Source organism: Lipotes vexillifer, unplaced genomic scaffold, assembly GCF_000442215.2.
Source record: "Lipotes vexillifer unplaced genomic scaffold, Lipotes_vexillifer_v1.1 scaffold69, whole genome shotgun sequence".
In the NCBI taxonomy this organism is placed as follows: Eukaryota; Metazoa; Chordata; class Mammalia; order Artiodactyla; family Lipotidae; genus Lipotes; species Lipotes vexillifer.
In genome coordinates this window covers 3,796,173-3,810,649 of record NW_006790942.1, presented here as the reverse complement: position 1 = coordinate 3,810,649, position 14,477 = coordinate 3,796,173, and the positions used below count along the sequence as shown (strand labels likewise).

Genomic DNA, 14,477 nt, shown 5'->3' with positions numbered 1-14,477 from the left:
GCAGGAATGAGAATGGCTTAGCACTCTTCACACTGGGATTAGGAGATAGAAGACAAATGAAAAAATGTTATTTCCAACATGTAATGCTATATCATTTTTATCAATTAAGCATGAGAATAGAATAAAGGCAGTTCCAAACATTTAAGACACGAAAAGTTCCTCCATGCATTCTTCTTTATAAACCATCAGAAAATTCATTCCATCAAAACTGAGGCCTAAACTAATAGTAAGATACGGGTTTCGGAAACAGGACATCCAATACCAAGAAGGAAATGAGATTCCCAGGATACTGCGGAAGGAAAGCTTCAAGCTGATGGCTGTGCAGCAGGCCTGGAGATCAAACTGTCCGCTTTGGATGAGAAGGGGTCGGTGAGGTGGGAGGGGGCTTTATGAAGAATGTCTCCAAGACAACTAACGTCTCCAAGGGAAAAAAAAATGGTCCAATGGAAGAACTGATACGCACTTCTATGATGATAGGGATTTCCCACCGCGGAAAAGGGTTTGGTAATGAATGAGCAGTGATCAGGTTTAAAGTTCAGGGAAAACAAAGAATAGTTCAAGAAAGGAAATATAGTCTGAATACACTAAGAGGCTCATTTCAGGAATAATATTCGCATGGTAATTAAAATAAAAATTCAGAAGTGTTTGTTTTTTTAATTATAACATTATTGGGAGGAACAGAAACAGGAAGTAGAAGGTGGGAGGTGGAGGATATCAACAGACAGACAAAATCTAAAATTGAAAAAATACCAGTATCTCAGACATACATAAATAGAAGAAAGAACTAAGTTTTAAAGATAAATGCCTCTGTGCAGTGGAAATTACACGTAAAGGGTCAGAAAGTGGTCTCTACATTTTTTTTATTTTGAGCCTTGTACTTCTACCTGATTTTTAAAAACTATTTATACACATACAATTTTAATTAAAAAATTAAAATGCAAGGGGAAGGATTTGTCATCCAAAGAAGTAAAACTTCTGAGCCGGACCACCTGCCAGTGCAGGCCCACCTCTGGCGCTAGTTCCTCTCGCCGGCCAGAAACCAGCGGGCGCGGCTGCATGCGGTGCCTGCAGTGTCTGCAATTAGGCAGTCACTGTGCATGGACCCCATTCCCACCCCACTCAAGGCCACTCAAGGTTTAAGTCAGTTCCATCAAGACATTCCACATTCTTCGTCATCACTCAGCTTAAGCCCATCTGTTGACCCCCGTCAAGGTCTACATTATAATTACGCCGGCTGGGCTGCCAATCAATCTACCTTCCCTGTGAACCTCCAGAAGGAAGAGAGCACAACCCTGAACCCCCATAAGGCCATCCTATACCATAACCTCTGGGAGGGTGAGAGAGGGAGTGTAAGTTCTGTGAAACGCAGGAGCACACTGGTGCACACTAACGGGTGAATAGGGCCAAAGTAAGGGAAGACACAAAACAACAAAACTAGAGAGCTTTCCGTTGGCCCAAGTCATTCTTCACGTAATTACTCTACCTTTTTGACTGAGAATTTCCACTGTCTAATCGTCCTGTGTTTAAATGTGACTGTAAAAGAGTTCCCGATATCATACAAATGATGTGGAACTGGGATTCCAGATCAAGACGGCAGAGCGGGAAGATCCTGCGCTCCCCTGCTCGCACAGACACACCAAAACTAAAACTACACACAGAGTGATTATCTCTGAGAAAGACCTGGAGGCTAGGGGGACAGGTGTTCTACAACGAAGGGTATAAATAAGAAAAGGCCACTTCAAGACAGGTGGCAGGGGCAGAGATGCGGTCTAGTCAGAACCCACCCCCCAGCCGCCGTGTGGCGACCCCCAAGTGTGAGGGACGTCACAGCCATGGAGGTCTCCCCGGGGAGCAAGGGGTCCAAGCCCGGGTCGAGCTCCCGAGCCCAGGGAAACCGCCCCAGGAAACAAGCCCTCCCCACGCCAGGCTTTTAACAGCAGAGCTGACACCCAGGAGAAGCCAGGCTCTGCTCCTGCGGCGCTGGTCCAGGTCCCGGCACCGAGGCGGCAGCTTGAAAAGCGCTGGGTCCCGCACGGAGAGCCCCTGACGGAAGGTGCCTTCAGGGGGGCCGGATGGAGCGCACCGCCTCCGGGGGCCGCGAAGCGTACCCGGTGCTCCGGGCCAAGCTCCGGGCCTCGAGCCTCAGCCACTCTCGCCAGAGCCTCTCCACCATCTCACGAGGCAGCTCCTCACGGGGCCCCATTTTACGGATGAGGAAACCGACAAATCGAGCGCCGCCCGCATGGACCCCGGCGTCAACACCCCAGTCTAAACCTTGAAAATGGGACACGGGTTGCGTATCACTGAAAGGTGAAGAGGTAAGGCGTCTGACAGCTTCATGTGAGAGCGGCCCCCACCCGCCGGGCCAACAGCTCGCTAACTGAGCTTCCGCTCGACGTAGGGCTCTCCGTCTGCCCTTTGCTCCCACTCTCCCCAGGCTTTCCTTGGCGCTGGCTCCGAGGAGTCTTGACAGCCGGCGTTCCCCGTCATAGCCCCTCCATTTGCGAACTTAGACTCCTCGCTAACAGTGCCTTTCCTTTCATTCCGAACACTTCTATACCTCCGGGCTTTAAGACCTAGGTCTGCCTGCACAACTGGGTCCTCAGCTCTTTGAAGCAGCAGCCAACAGCCCCCGGACTGCCCCCCCACAGCCGCCCGCCCCGGGTCTGCAGGTGCTCCTGCGAGCCCGGGAAGCCTCCCCACGAGGGGGCCTGAGCTCCCGGCCGCACGGGGCACAGCTGCCATCTGGTGGGCGCAAGCGGGAACTGCATCAGCCCGCCCTGGGGACATTCCCCTGAACGCAGCAGGCTAGCGCCCCTTCCTCTTATGTCTAAGGCAGACAGGTCTGGGCAATATTCTTAAATTTCCTCTCATGTCTCATTTGGTCTTCTAAATTTCACAGCGTTTCAAGGTTTTTTTTAATGTGAGCCTTGTGAAAAAAAAATCCTTTGAATGTTTGAAAGAAAAAAATTCTCACGTTCTTCTAAAGATGATTGGAATATTGCTTCAAAAAATATAAGAAATTTAGTTCTATCCCTCAGCATCTTTACATATCTTTCTACATGTATGGATTCGAAGGTAATAAAGAAAGAGCGCTCAAAAGCACTTCTCATCCGTTCAACACACATTTACGAGGCGCTTACCACGTCCCAAGTAATACGTTAGATCTGGGATATCAACATGAATAAGACCTGGTTCCAAAGCTCAGAGAATTCAATGCCTCCGAACATGTCATTTTAGACAAGTACATTACACACTCGTGCATTACCCATTCATGTGTGCCACTCCCAATTTCTTCTTCCCAATATCGTCTGTGTCTCCTAGGACATCATTTGACGCAGTATTACTAAAAACCATATGCTACATATGCCACATTTTCCTAAAAACTCCTCGTTGTTGTGAGTGATTTCCCCAACCTCCTTGGTAGTACATCTAAATATCACTCCTTCCAAATTAAAAAGAAAAATAATTTCCTTGTCTCTCTGCTCTGGGGAGAGCGCTAATAACTTAAAACATCTTACTCCTCCTTCCTCACGTAAGAAGAATAAAAATGTAGTAAAAGTAGCACTGACTTTCAAGCACAAAGGGACTGGGTTCAAATCCTGACATATGTACTGTGCACCACTGACAAAAGTACTTTACCTCCCTGCTTCTGAGTTCTCTCATCTATGAAAAGGGAGCAACCAAGCTAAACTCACAGCGTCTTTGTGAGAAAGGGTTACGGGTGATCCATGCGTAAGGCTACCACAGCCCCTGGCATACAGTTAGCACAGCTCTAGCGTTAATTCCCCTCCCCTTTCTATCATAGGAATGCCTGGGAGATACTGCGGTTCGGTTCCAGACCACTGTAATAAAGTGAACGTCACAATAAAGCAAGTCATACAAAGTTTTTTGTTTCCCTGTACACACAAAGTTACGTTTACACCACAGCCTATTAAGGATGTAATAGCATTACACCTTTAAAAAGTAATATACATGCCATAATTTTAAAATACGAAGCAAAAAAAATTGCAATAGTAATATCAAAGATCGCTAATCACAAATCAACAAATATTAATAATGAAGACGTTTGAAAGATTGCCAAGAATTACCTAAATACGACACAGAGACACAAAGGGAACATGTGGAAATGTTGGGAAAATGTGCCCGACACACTTGTTCGACACAAGGTTGCCACCAACCTTCAATCTGTAAAAAAACGCAGTATCTGCAAAGTGCAGTAAAGCTAAGTGCATGTATATCTCCACAGTTTTAGCCCTTTTATTTCACCAAAATTTCTCACTGCTCATTACAGAAGCTTACATAACATTACAACTTCCATGTTTCAACCAGAAGAGTGCATCACAATGTAGAAAAGTCATACTCTATGTAGAGATAGACTTCCTCTGGTTAAATAAATAGCAACTCATAATTTCTTATGGATTTGTGACTCATGCTGAACTGAAACCAAAGGTATTCCTCATACAGGTAATTACTTTTAGCTCCCCAATGCCAAATTTATGTTATTTTAGCACCTCCGTGTGTGGCTCCAAAAACATTAATTTTTCTATTTTGAGTCAGTTCCAGACGAGAGACATAAATTCCCACGTTTTATAAGACTTGTTTCTATACCATCAAAGAGTCATGAAGAACAAGGAACCTTAAAAGATACCCTGGTTAAGCCCCAGGCAAAAATAACAAGTATTCAGAGACAATTTATGGTTCTTAGTCTAATCAAATTTATTTATCCTTCTAAGCAACATGTTTTTATTTATATCTAATTAAATATTTTATTAATGCAGGTGGACACAGAAAAATCTGTCAAGTTCCTCTCCACAGCAGTTCTTTTTCAATTTTGAGAACTCTGGGTGAAGTCACCTTTCTCTTTTCTTTTCCAAGTTAAATCATTCCAGTTCCTTTCATTTTTCTTCACAGAGCATGCCTTACACTTTTCCATTTTTTTCTGACCTATCTGAATTTCTTGACATTTTACTAATGTTTAAGAGATCATTAATTTCTAGGCAAAGTACTGGAGAGCCAGCTTAGTAGTACAGCATCTTTTTCTATTCATGAGGAAAAACAGTGAATCCTCTCCCATGGAAATGCTTGCAAGTACATTAGACAGATGTTCTGAGGAAACTAGATTCAACACATTTGGCACACACACACAAAAGAAACTTAGGAGATTGCTGTTGAGATCTTACCATCAGACTTTTATCAAATCAGCAGTTAAAATGAATAAATGAAGTAATCTGAGGCTATGTCTATTCCATTAATTCACCAATATCTTCAATACACATTTTGCACTAAGCTGACAACATAACAAAAGCGGGGCGGGGGGAGGTATAATTCCTGTCCTCAGGGCATTTATGATGTCTTAGGAGAAAAATAACAGAACCAAGAAATTATACATGCTCAAGAAAAAAACACATAGAAACTTCAAAAATAACAGAATAGAAACTGAGTCTGTAACTGCTGAAAAATGAAGAACACAGAAATGACGCAAGTCATGTTGGATAATCCAGTGGCAAGATCTCTGGGGTGAGCTCATTTTGAAGAGGTGGCAAATTCTTAGAGGTTGTCTAATCCACATCCATCCCATGTGCTTCATCCTTCTCATGAAGAAAGGCTGTGCTGATACTGAAATGAGAGATCTTGTTGTGCATCACGGCTTTCAAGATCAGTTCAATTTAATTAGTTTTCCTCTTCCCAAATGAAAAGATTTTCATCTTCAAAAATATAAAATATTTCTAATGTGCTTCTGTTGCTGATATCTAAGGACGCCTCAACTTGGCAAAATAGGCAGGCTTGGCCAAGCATCCCCCAGGAGCAATGATAGTTATTCTCTCTCACTACTTGGTTGAGATTTGCTCTTGAGTTCTGGAATCTGTTATTCAGGATGTTGTTATTCTCATCAACTACTTCAAAGATTTCATTTGTCTGATTTCCGGGGTCTTGTATATGTGAATTCACAGGACCCCCCACTAGCAACAATGTGTGCAAGAAATTCTTTAAATATGATTGAAACTTATTTAAATTATTTTCTTCCTCTAAGCCCAAGAAGTCAATTCTTTTTAATTTTCTCCTTTTATCCATCAAGTCAAATGTGCTATTAAAATAAAGCCAATCAAATGTACTGCCAATGGCTTTATCAATAAATGCTTTTCTACTACTTGCCTTATTGTTCTTATCTCTGAACATGTTTTTGTCTGACTGTACTAAACATGGGTGCATTTTCATCCATAATTGGAGACTCCAAGAATTTTCAATATCAGAATCTTTGCAATATGCAAATCCTCGGTGTTCCTCATTCACAGGCTGGTTAATAACAGTTAGTATTGGGCAATGTTGACCACAAATATTATAGAGTTTATCCAAAGAGTCACCTTCCTGAAGTGCCCCGTGAATTACATTATTACCAGGCAGTGGTTGGTTTTTAATAGTATCATCAGAGACAGGATGGACTTTGTTACCAGCAGATGTGAAGACATGAGTGACAGATGTGCATACTCTCTCTGACCTATGATTACACTTCTCTGCTGCACGGTGGTTTGGTATTCTCTCCTGAGAACAAGTTTTATTTTGAACATCCAGCAAATCCTCTCGAAAAGGCTCAGAGTCGCCGCTATGAGGCATGTTAAAGTAACTGCATCTCAGCTCAGGAGGCTGAGTCAGTTCCTCCAATTCTGAAGAGGAGAGTTCAGCCATGCTTGGGCCTGGGGCCAAATTTCCAAAATGTGAATACGGTACCTCACTGCTGTTACTATCAAGCAGAGTATCCACTGATGTGGTGTCTGCATTGCCACACATGCCAGAATTTTCAAGAGATGATACTCTTAGCAAATGATTTTCTTTCAGGAGCCACTTGCCCTTGTCAATCAGTACCCCCTCTTCCATGTCTCTGGGAATTCTGTTATGACCATTTTGTTCAGTACCATGTTCCACAATGTCTTCCCCATGGTAACTGGCCCTCACATTATTAAAATCACATTTATCTCGCCTTTCCTCCTGAAATTTCTGCAACACAGTTGAATTACAAGATACCTGTTCAGAAGAGCCAAATGACTGACCTTCAGAATTATAAAGACCTACCTTCCCAGCATCCCGAAATTCCATAGCATCATAAGGACAAACCTGAGATGTATGTGTAGACCCAGAAAAAAAAGATGGTTTCATAATCTCTGCTTTACCATAAAGTTTTTCTATTGTCCTTTTAACAAATCCTTTATTATAGTCTTTCTCTTGGGCCACCTCCTCACCACCATCACTGGGGCCATCACTGGATGTTTTATATGACTGTTCACTCTCACTGTCTTGTCTATAATCTGACCAATAAGAAGTCCCTGACCTTTTGAAGTCATTTTTAAAATTAAGGAGAGACTCTGCAAAACTTCCAGTTTCCATGCTTTCCACCATCTCTTTTACTCTCATTTCAGTTTCTCCTTCAATGAGCTGCTTTTCAGTCTTTTGCTTAGAATCATAGCAAAATACTAAAGATGGTGGTGTTGCCAGCCTCCTACTGATTGTCTCACAAATGACACCGTTCCTTCCTCCTTCTTCTGTGATGTTCCTGCTAGAGACTTTGATCAATTCCAAATTTTTACTGGCCTCTAACTCCTTTTGGATCAATTCTTCAGTAGCTTGCGCTCCTGAATTTACCTTTGTATTAAAGATATCAGTGTTCTGGTTTTCTAATTCTTCAGAAGATTCCAGTTCTGAAATGTTTCTTTCACTTGATGTCATGCTGTTGGTTATTGAGCCTGGTTCTTCAGAAGTCTTTGAGTCTTCCTTATCAAAAGATGTATATGCATTTTCATCCCGAAATTTCTTTAATGAACAATTTTCAAATACATCTAGAGAACTATGTTTCCTATGAAGTTCTGGTTCAGTTGCATCTTGGAAAAAGCCACCATGGCTTAAATTACTGACATTTTGGTGTGACACCAATATACTAAAGCCATGTTTACACCCAGGGTCTGCCAAAATATTTAGGTCTTTCTGAACTTCACCAACTCTTTCTAACTGTTCGGTCAATTCCAAATTATCAGTATATGTGTTTTCTTTGGAATTCAAAGAGTCACTGGTATTACAGACTTTGATGGGAATGTAGGCCTCATCAACTGAGCAAGCCATCTCACAGATACGGTTTTCCTCATAAGCACAAGCCTTATGAGAAGACACAGTGTCAGTAAGTGAAGAGACCTCTCCTAGGAAACAAGCCTTATTTATGGAGGTCTGATCCGTGGTACAGCCATCACTGGGGAAAGAATTGCCACCGAGGTTCCAAGTCTCTTTTGGAGGATAAGTCTTATTCACAGTGCACATCTCACATGGAGAGCAAGTCCCCTCTGAAACACAGACTTCAGAGACACTGTCCTCACTGGCAGAACAGCCTCCATCTAAAGAGGAGATTTTCTGTGTTTTCTCATCTTCAATGCATTTAGGAGCTGTCTGAATGTTGGGTGGAGAACAATTTGCAGAAAGATCTATTGGAACCATGTCCTGCTCTTTCTCAGTGAGTCCAAAGTGATTTGTGGTTGATTCCACTAAACTGGCAACAGCAGCCTTCAAGTCATCTGCTTCCTCTTCGACAGCAACGTGCTTCAGAACCTCCAACAGCGCAAGTATTTCTGAAGTTCTGCTGGTAGTCTTGTGAGCATCACCTCGACAGAAGCTATTCATACCTCCCTTTAGGTTTAGCACCAGGAGCCAAGCCAGAAGAACATTAGTGGATGAATTATATATCAGAGAAGGAAAGGGAATATCTGCAGGTGAACCTGGCATTTGAACAACTCCATTCTGAGTCTTGTGACTACTAGGAACTAAAGCTTGCAGTTGGCGAAGCAACCAGACTGGTAACAGGTGTTTTGGAGTGTCCTCTTCCATAAGATCTACTTGAATGGCAGCCTCTACACTTTGCCCTTTTGTAGCTAGGTTTATGTCTTTGTAAACAAGGCTTAGCTCTCGTCCTGACTTTTCAGCAGATACCTGACTTTTAGTATTAGCATCATCAATAGCTGACTGTGACAAAGTACGATATTCATGGATGGAAAGCAAGTAAGCATCCTTCAGAGATTCAGCCTGGCTCCCATAGAGATCTTTGCTAAGTTCTTCACTGTTATCTTTGTCAAAAGATGTACCGACCTCTTTCCCTAGATTATCTCCTGTCAAACTGGCATTTTCAGTTATATGTTTATTACCTTCCAGGACAAAATTATTTCCTTTTCCAGAACTTTTGTGGGAATTATGTCTTGGAAAACAACTGCTGTTATAACCTACCACACTCCTTTCCTTTGTGCATATTGGAGCTGACTGTCTAGGTTGCAAAGCTGAATGTGAACTTACGTTCTGCAACCATTTCTGAACATAATTTTCAACTGAATGATGGGTAATAGCCTCAGGAAAAACAGCTTTTTTCAAAGAAGCTAAGGAATTTGCCCTGGTTGTGACGTGTTGTTTACTTACAATAGTATCTGGTTTCAACCTATCCCCTTTTTGTTTCTTCTGGCTTCTTAAAGTTACGTGTGAATTATTAACTTTTGAAACTAAACTCTTCTTTGACGTTCCTCTCAAATACCAAGATGCTATTTCTGCTTGAGCCTGTGGACCACAAAAAGCATTGGGTTTCTGCTCAAGAAAGTTAAACATATGAAATAAATTTTGATTTTCAAAAGTATTTTTGCAATATCTAAATTCATTATGGGAAAACACTTTTTCTCCTTGACCAATTTCTCCTTTTGCAGGTCCTCCTAAGTTTACTTTGTTTAGTGGTCTGGATTTTCTTTTGGCTAAAAGTCCCTGAACCTTAGGATTATGAATAGTATTTAATTTATTTCTAGGGAGATTCCTGGAATTCACAGCATTATTACTTTTGGAAGAAAAATAATTTGATTCAATTACCGTATCACTTGCATGGAGGTCTTTCTCACAAAGTATCTCTCCTTTAAGGGGACTACGTGAATCTTGCAGTATGGTTTCCTGTGCAATTCTACCTCTTGTGTTTATTCTTTTACTCTTCCTGGGGATTCCTTTCCTTGCAATCTCCCCACCCTGATGCTTGGAATTTATCACTTGCTGCTGAGATTTCATCTTCTTTTTGCTGGCAACAGATGATGAAATCTGCTTTTCGTTTTCTGGAAGTTTTGTTAAACCACACTGAGAAAACTCACTAATTAGTTTGTCAATTCTTGTGGTGACAGTAGAGGATCCTACTGAAGCTGGGGTCTCTGAAATAGTTTTGTCAGTTCCAGAGTTGTTACCTGACGAATGAGTTGCATCTGCTAAAAAAGGACTGGATCTATCGTTGGTGTTACCATAAGTTCTTAAATTCTTGACACTAGTTTTGTTGTCTGCTGTTACACTATCAACTATGCCTTCCTCCACAACTGAGTTTTCTGATGTAGTCTGTGGCAAGCCATTATTATGGGACATCTCTAACATCTTCTGACTTGTAATTTCTACAACACCAGCACTTAGTGCATTTGATTTGAGCAGTCTGCTTTCCTTTTTTCTTTCTAAAGATGACTCTACCTGCTCATTGTTATCAACTTGAAGAAGCACTGGTCTGTTGGATACTGATGACATTTTACTGCAAGAATGTGCGAACATGTGATACTCAGATTTGTTTTCCCCATCTTTCCTTTCTTCACTATAGGAAAACTGCCCAATCATTTTCTCTTGTACTTCAGTTTCAGATACTAAGGTCACACTCCCTATCACAGATTTCTTTTGCCTGACTCTCCTTGGTCCAGGTGTAGGGGGCCTATAAAAGTGATGTTTCGCTTGATCCTGAGTTCCCTGGGTGGCAGTTGTGTCCATAGCAGCATTCTCCCAACTAGCAGAATTGCAAGTTTCAGTATCCTGATCTCTCATTGGACTGTTGATCTCCTCTGCCAAACTGCCCTCTTGATTACTGCCTTTCTTCAGAGGTGAGACATCTGCAGACAATGAACATGCTGTAATCTTTAAACCAGATGATCCATCATCTGTTCTTCCTGGGAGACTGCTTATCTCACTCTTTTCATTATTAGAAAGATCAGCTCTACAGACAGTGCTTGTCCATTTTATGGTTTCCTCCTCTTTTATCTTGAATCGAACTTTCATCTCAACTGTCATAGTACCATCTTGATTAAAAATAACTGATTTCTCAACATCATCTTCAGAAGGATATATCAATAAATTCTGAGAATCATTTTTTTCTAAGGCCAAGTAATTTTCAGAAGCAAAAGAATGGTCTGAGTAGCAATCATTACTCTGCATTTTGTCAGAAGAAACAGAATAAATTTGAGACCTTGGGCTTGAAGGTACATGTGTGCTCACTTTCAAGATTTTAAAAGTAAAAGATGCCCCACATCAAAACATAATGTGGAAGACAGAAGTTATAAATATCCAATAGAAGAGGCAGCAAAGAAAGAAAACAAAAAATAATTAGTATGAAAAATACCATATTTTCTAAATTTCATAGTAAGATGTTGTTAATAAGTTTCTCACCTCTATATATTCATTGGTCAATTTAGTTCACTGTAATATCTGGTACATTTCTACAAACTACTCTTTAAAAGAGAACTTATAACTCTACTTCAGTGAGGAAATTCACAGAATTTTAATCTTAATGAGTTTAATAAGGCAACTTTAAAAAGCAAAGTATAAAGTAGAAATTGCTAAGGATTCTAGCAAAAATAAAGAGATTTTTGTGGGATTTGGTTTTGTTGTTTTATTCTGTTCACCAGTACTGAAATTGGGGTCTAACCAAGTGCTGCTTACCTATTCATATAAGCAAGTAATAATTTACGGTGGTATTCATTTTCCTACCTGTGTATATCGAATAGAGATACCTATATCATTATGAAAGTAAAAACATTTTTAGAATTTACTTTAAAGGCTAGGTTAATCTAGTAATAATTATTAATTTAGCATTCATTTTGTATAATCAGTGCATTTAATTTAATATCAGTCACAAAAGAGAACAGAGCTAGTCAAAGACCCAGATATCTAGGTACTTTTTTTAATGTGTACCTCTAGAGATAACCTTGGAACTCATGCTTTCTAAACTCAGTCAGTCAAATTAGTAGTTTGTATAGATGTGCACACGCTTACCATCAATTAAATACCTTTAGTTTCAAAGGATAAGCCTAGAGATACTTCCTCTTATTTTTAGTATACTTTCACCAAAATTATAAATGAAAATGTCTCATTCATCATTTTTTAAAATAAAACTTAACAAAGCCCTCAGATTCCCTGAAGCCATTAAAAATCATGCTCAGAAACCCACATCAGACAGAAGACAATAAAATCATTTTGATGAAATGACCAGGGTGAACTAGCACTACCTGCACATAAGATACTAAGCAGCTGATGCCTACGGAACCGACACATGAACAACTGGCTATTTAGTGTATCCATGAAATAACTAAAGAACAACAGTAAGGAATAGTTGAGTCTGCCTAGTTTAGCAATAAGTAAAGGAATTAACACCACTTAAAATGTGTATCATTCCATGTTTACATAAAATAAAAATTAAAAAGGAAGTGTAAATGGCAATCAACACGTTCGCCTGGAGCTAAAATACTGAGCACTGTAAATAATGAGATTAGCTCTGCCTGAAAAAGGGAATTTACAGCCTATCCCACACTCTTGGGTGTAAAGAGGCACTCCTCCTCCCCTATCCAAAGGATAACGTCTTATTGGATGGCATTTCCTAAGGAACTATCAACCCAGAGTACTGTTAACCAGCATGAACTGGCTATATGAACCTTTTTTTTAAATAAATAATAAGTGGATTTAAGGACCTGTGATTTTTACTGGAATAATTTCAGAAAGTAGAGCATGTATGTGTAGTTAGAGGTTTCTTTTTTGTTTGTTTTTGGTCACGCAGTGCGGCATGCAGGATCTTAGTTCCCTGGACAGGGTTCGAACCCGTGCCCTCTTCTGCAGTGGTAGCGTGGAGTCCTAGCCACTGGACAGCCAGGGAATTTACAGAGATTTTTTTTAAATACGTCGATCAACTAACCTGAGCTCAGCTATGGTCTGCATGGTATTATTTAGAGAAAACTCTGCAACTACCAGAGTGTCACTTACACATATTCCACGGAATTTAGAATTCCTCTCTAAATCAATGGTGGCACTTCGATCTTTTATCTAGGTATTAGATGCAAAAACAGAAACAGAAAACAAACAAAAAATAAACCTCATCAATTTAAACAGATATATCATTGACTGACTGACTTCAAAAAAGTCTTTTTAAAAAAATTATCAGATGATCTCTACAACTCTCTCCCGCTACAAATATAACAAATTTCAGTTTAGAAGGTTTTGATCCTCTCCTTTTCTGTGATGAAGGAAATCGGTCATTTAAGATGAATTTTTGTTGTTGTTGAGGTTAAAAAAAAAAAAACAACTCAGGGCTAAAAATAAGGGCTATATATTTAAGTGACTTACTTTTTCTGCTTTCTGACCTAGCATTTCCCTTGGGGTACACACGGTGAGAGATTATCCCCGGTACTCTAGCAGGAAGCAAGTACTTTGGGATGTCATAATTTCCTGGTTTAAATGGCTCCCTTCCTGCTGCCACCACAGCTCCAGAGCTCAGGATCTGGAGCTCCTGGAGACTGGGAACCTAAGGGGGAAAAATCAAAGAGTTATGGTCCTGACATGAGCAGCATGAAGTTTTGTTCTTTCCATACGGTGAGTTTATAACTGATTAACTCAACAGCCTCCTGGGTTTGAAAGTGATAATCACCCACCACTCGCTGGGCACCAAATGACGTATACAAAATACCGAAGAACCAAGGGTGAGGGGGGAAGGGGGTGTTAGACCAACACCCGTCTTCAGCCCACAGCTGACACAGGCCGACCGGTCTTCTGCCATCATAACCAAAGAAACCTTTAAAGGGTACACAGTACTGCCCCTGTCCTCCCCACCCAAGCATCCAGCTGGGAAAGGGCCTGACGGACACCCCAGGACCGGGAAAGTGACACACAGGTCACAGGAAAAGGCTTTCTATACCCAACAGAATGTCACTCTTGGCCACACCTTTTCAAGAAATATCGTCGAGACAGATTCTGTGCCAACACATTCTATAACGTGAGGCTCAGGGAACGGAGCATGCGAGGGAAAATCGAAGAGCCCCACAGGGCCCACGCCTCATTGCACTGACCCAGAAACGAAGAACAGCCACCGGGGGGACGGGGGGAGGGGGGAGCCAGCGCCCCCCTATGAGCAGGGAGCATGCACGCACGCACACGCACAGACGCGGGACAAGCCCTCCTTCCCCGGGGCCACCATCACGTCCCTCACGATGCTCACCTTCCTTCCGTCCGTGGCATAGAGCTTGGTCACCGGGCGCTGCATGACCTCCGTCAGGTGCTGCAGAAAGACCTCAAAGCTCTGCATGACCCTCCTGCTCAGGAGGACTATACGTCCCGTCTTCGGGTCGCCATTCCTGAAGACCACTAGCCGCCGCGGCGCGCGCAGCATGCCGGGAGCGGCGGAAGTGGCG

At 41.6% G+C, this 14,477-nt stretch overlaps 1 protein-coding gene across 1 annotated transcript in view; it reads right to left on the bottom strand.

Moving 5' to 3' along the window:
* Positions 1–14,329, bottom strand: part of LOC103082242 (lipoxygenase homology domain-containing protein 1) — a 127,129-nt gene extending 112,800 nt beyond the window's left edge. The window contains 2 exon segments of the mRNA XM_082931325.1: positions 13,417–13,594; positions 14,285–14,329. Coding sequence (XP_082787451.1) covers positions 13,417–13,594; positions 14,285–14,329 — 223 coding nt within the window.
* Positions 14,330–14,477: the final 148 nt, after the last annotated feature.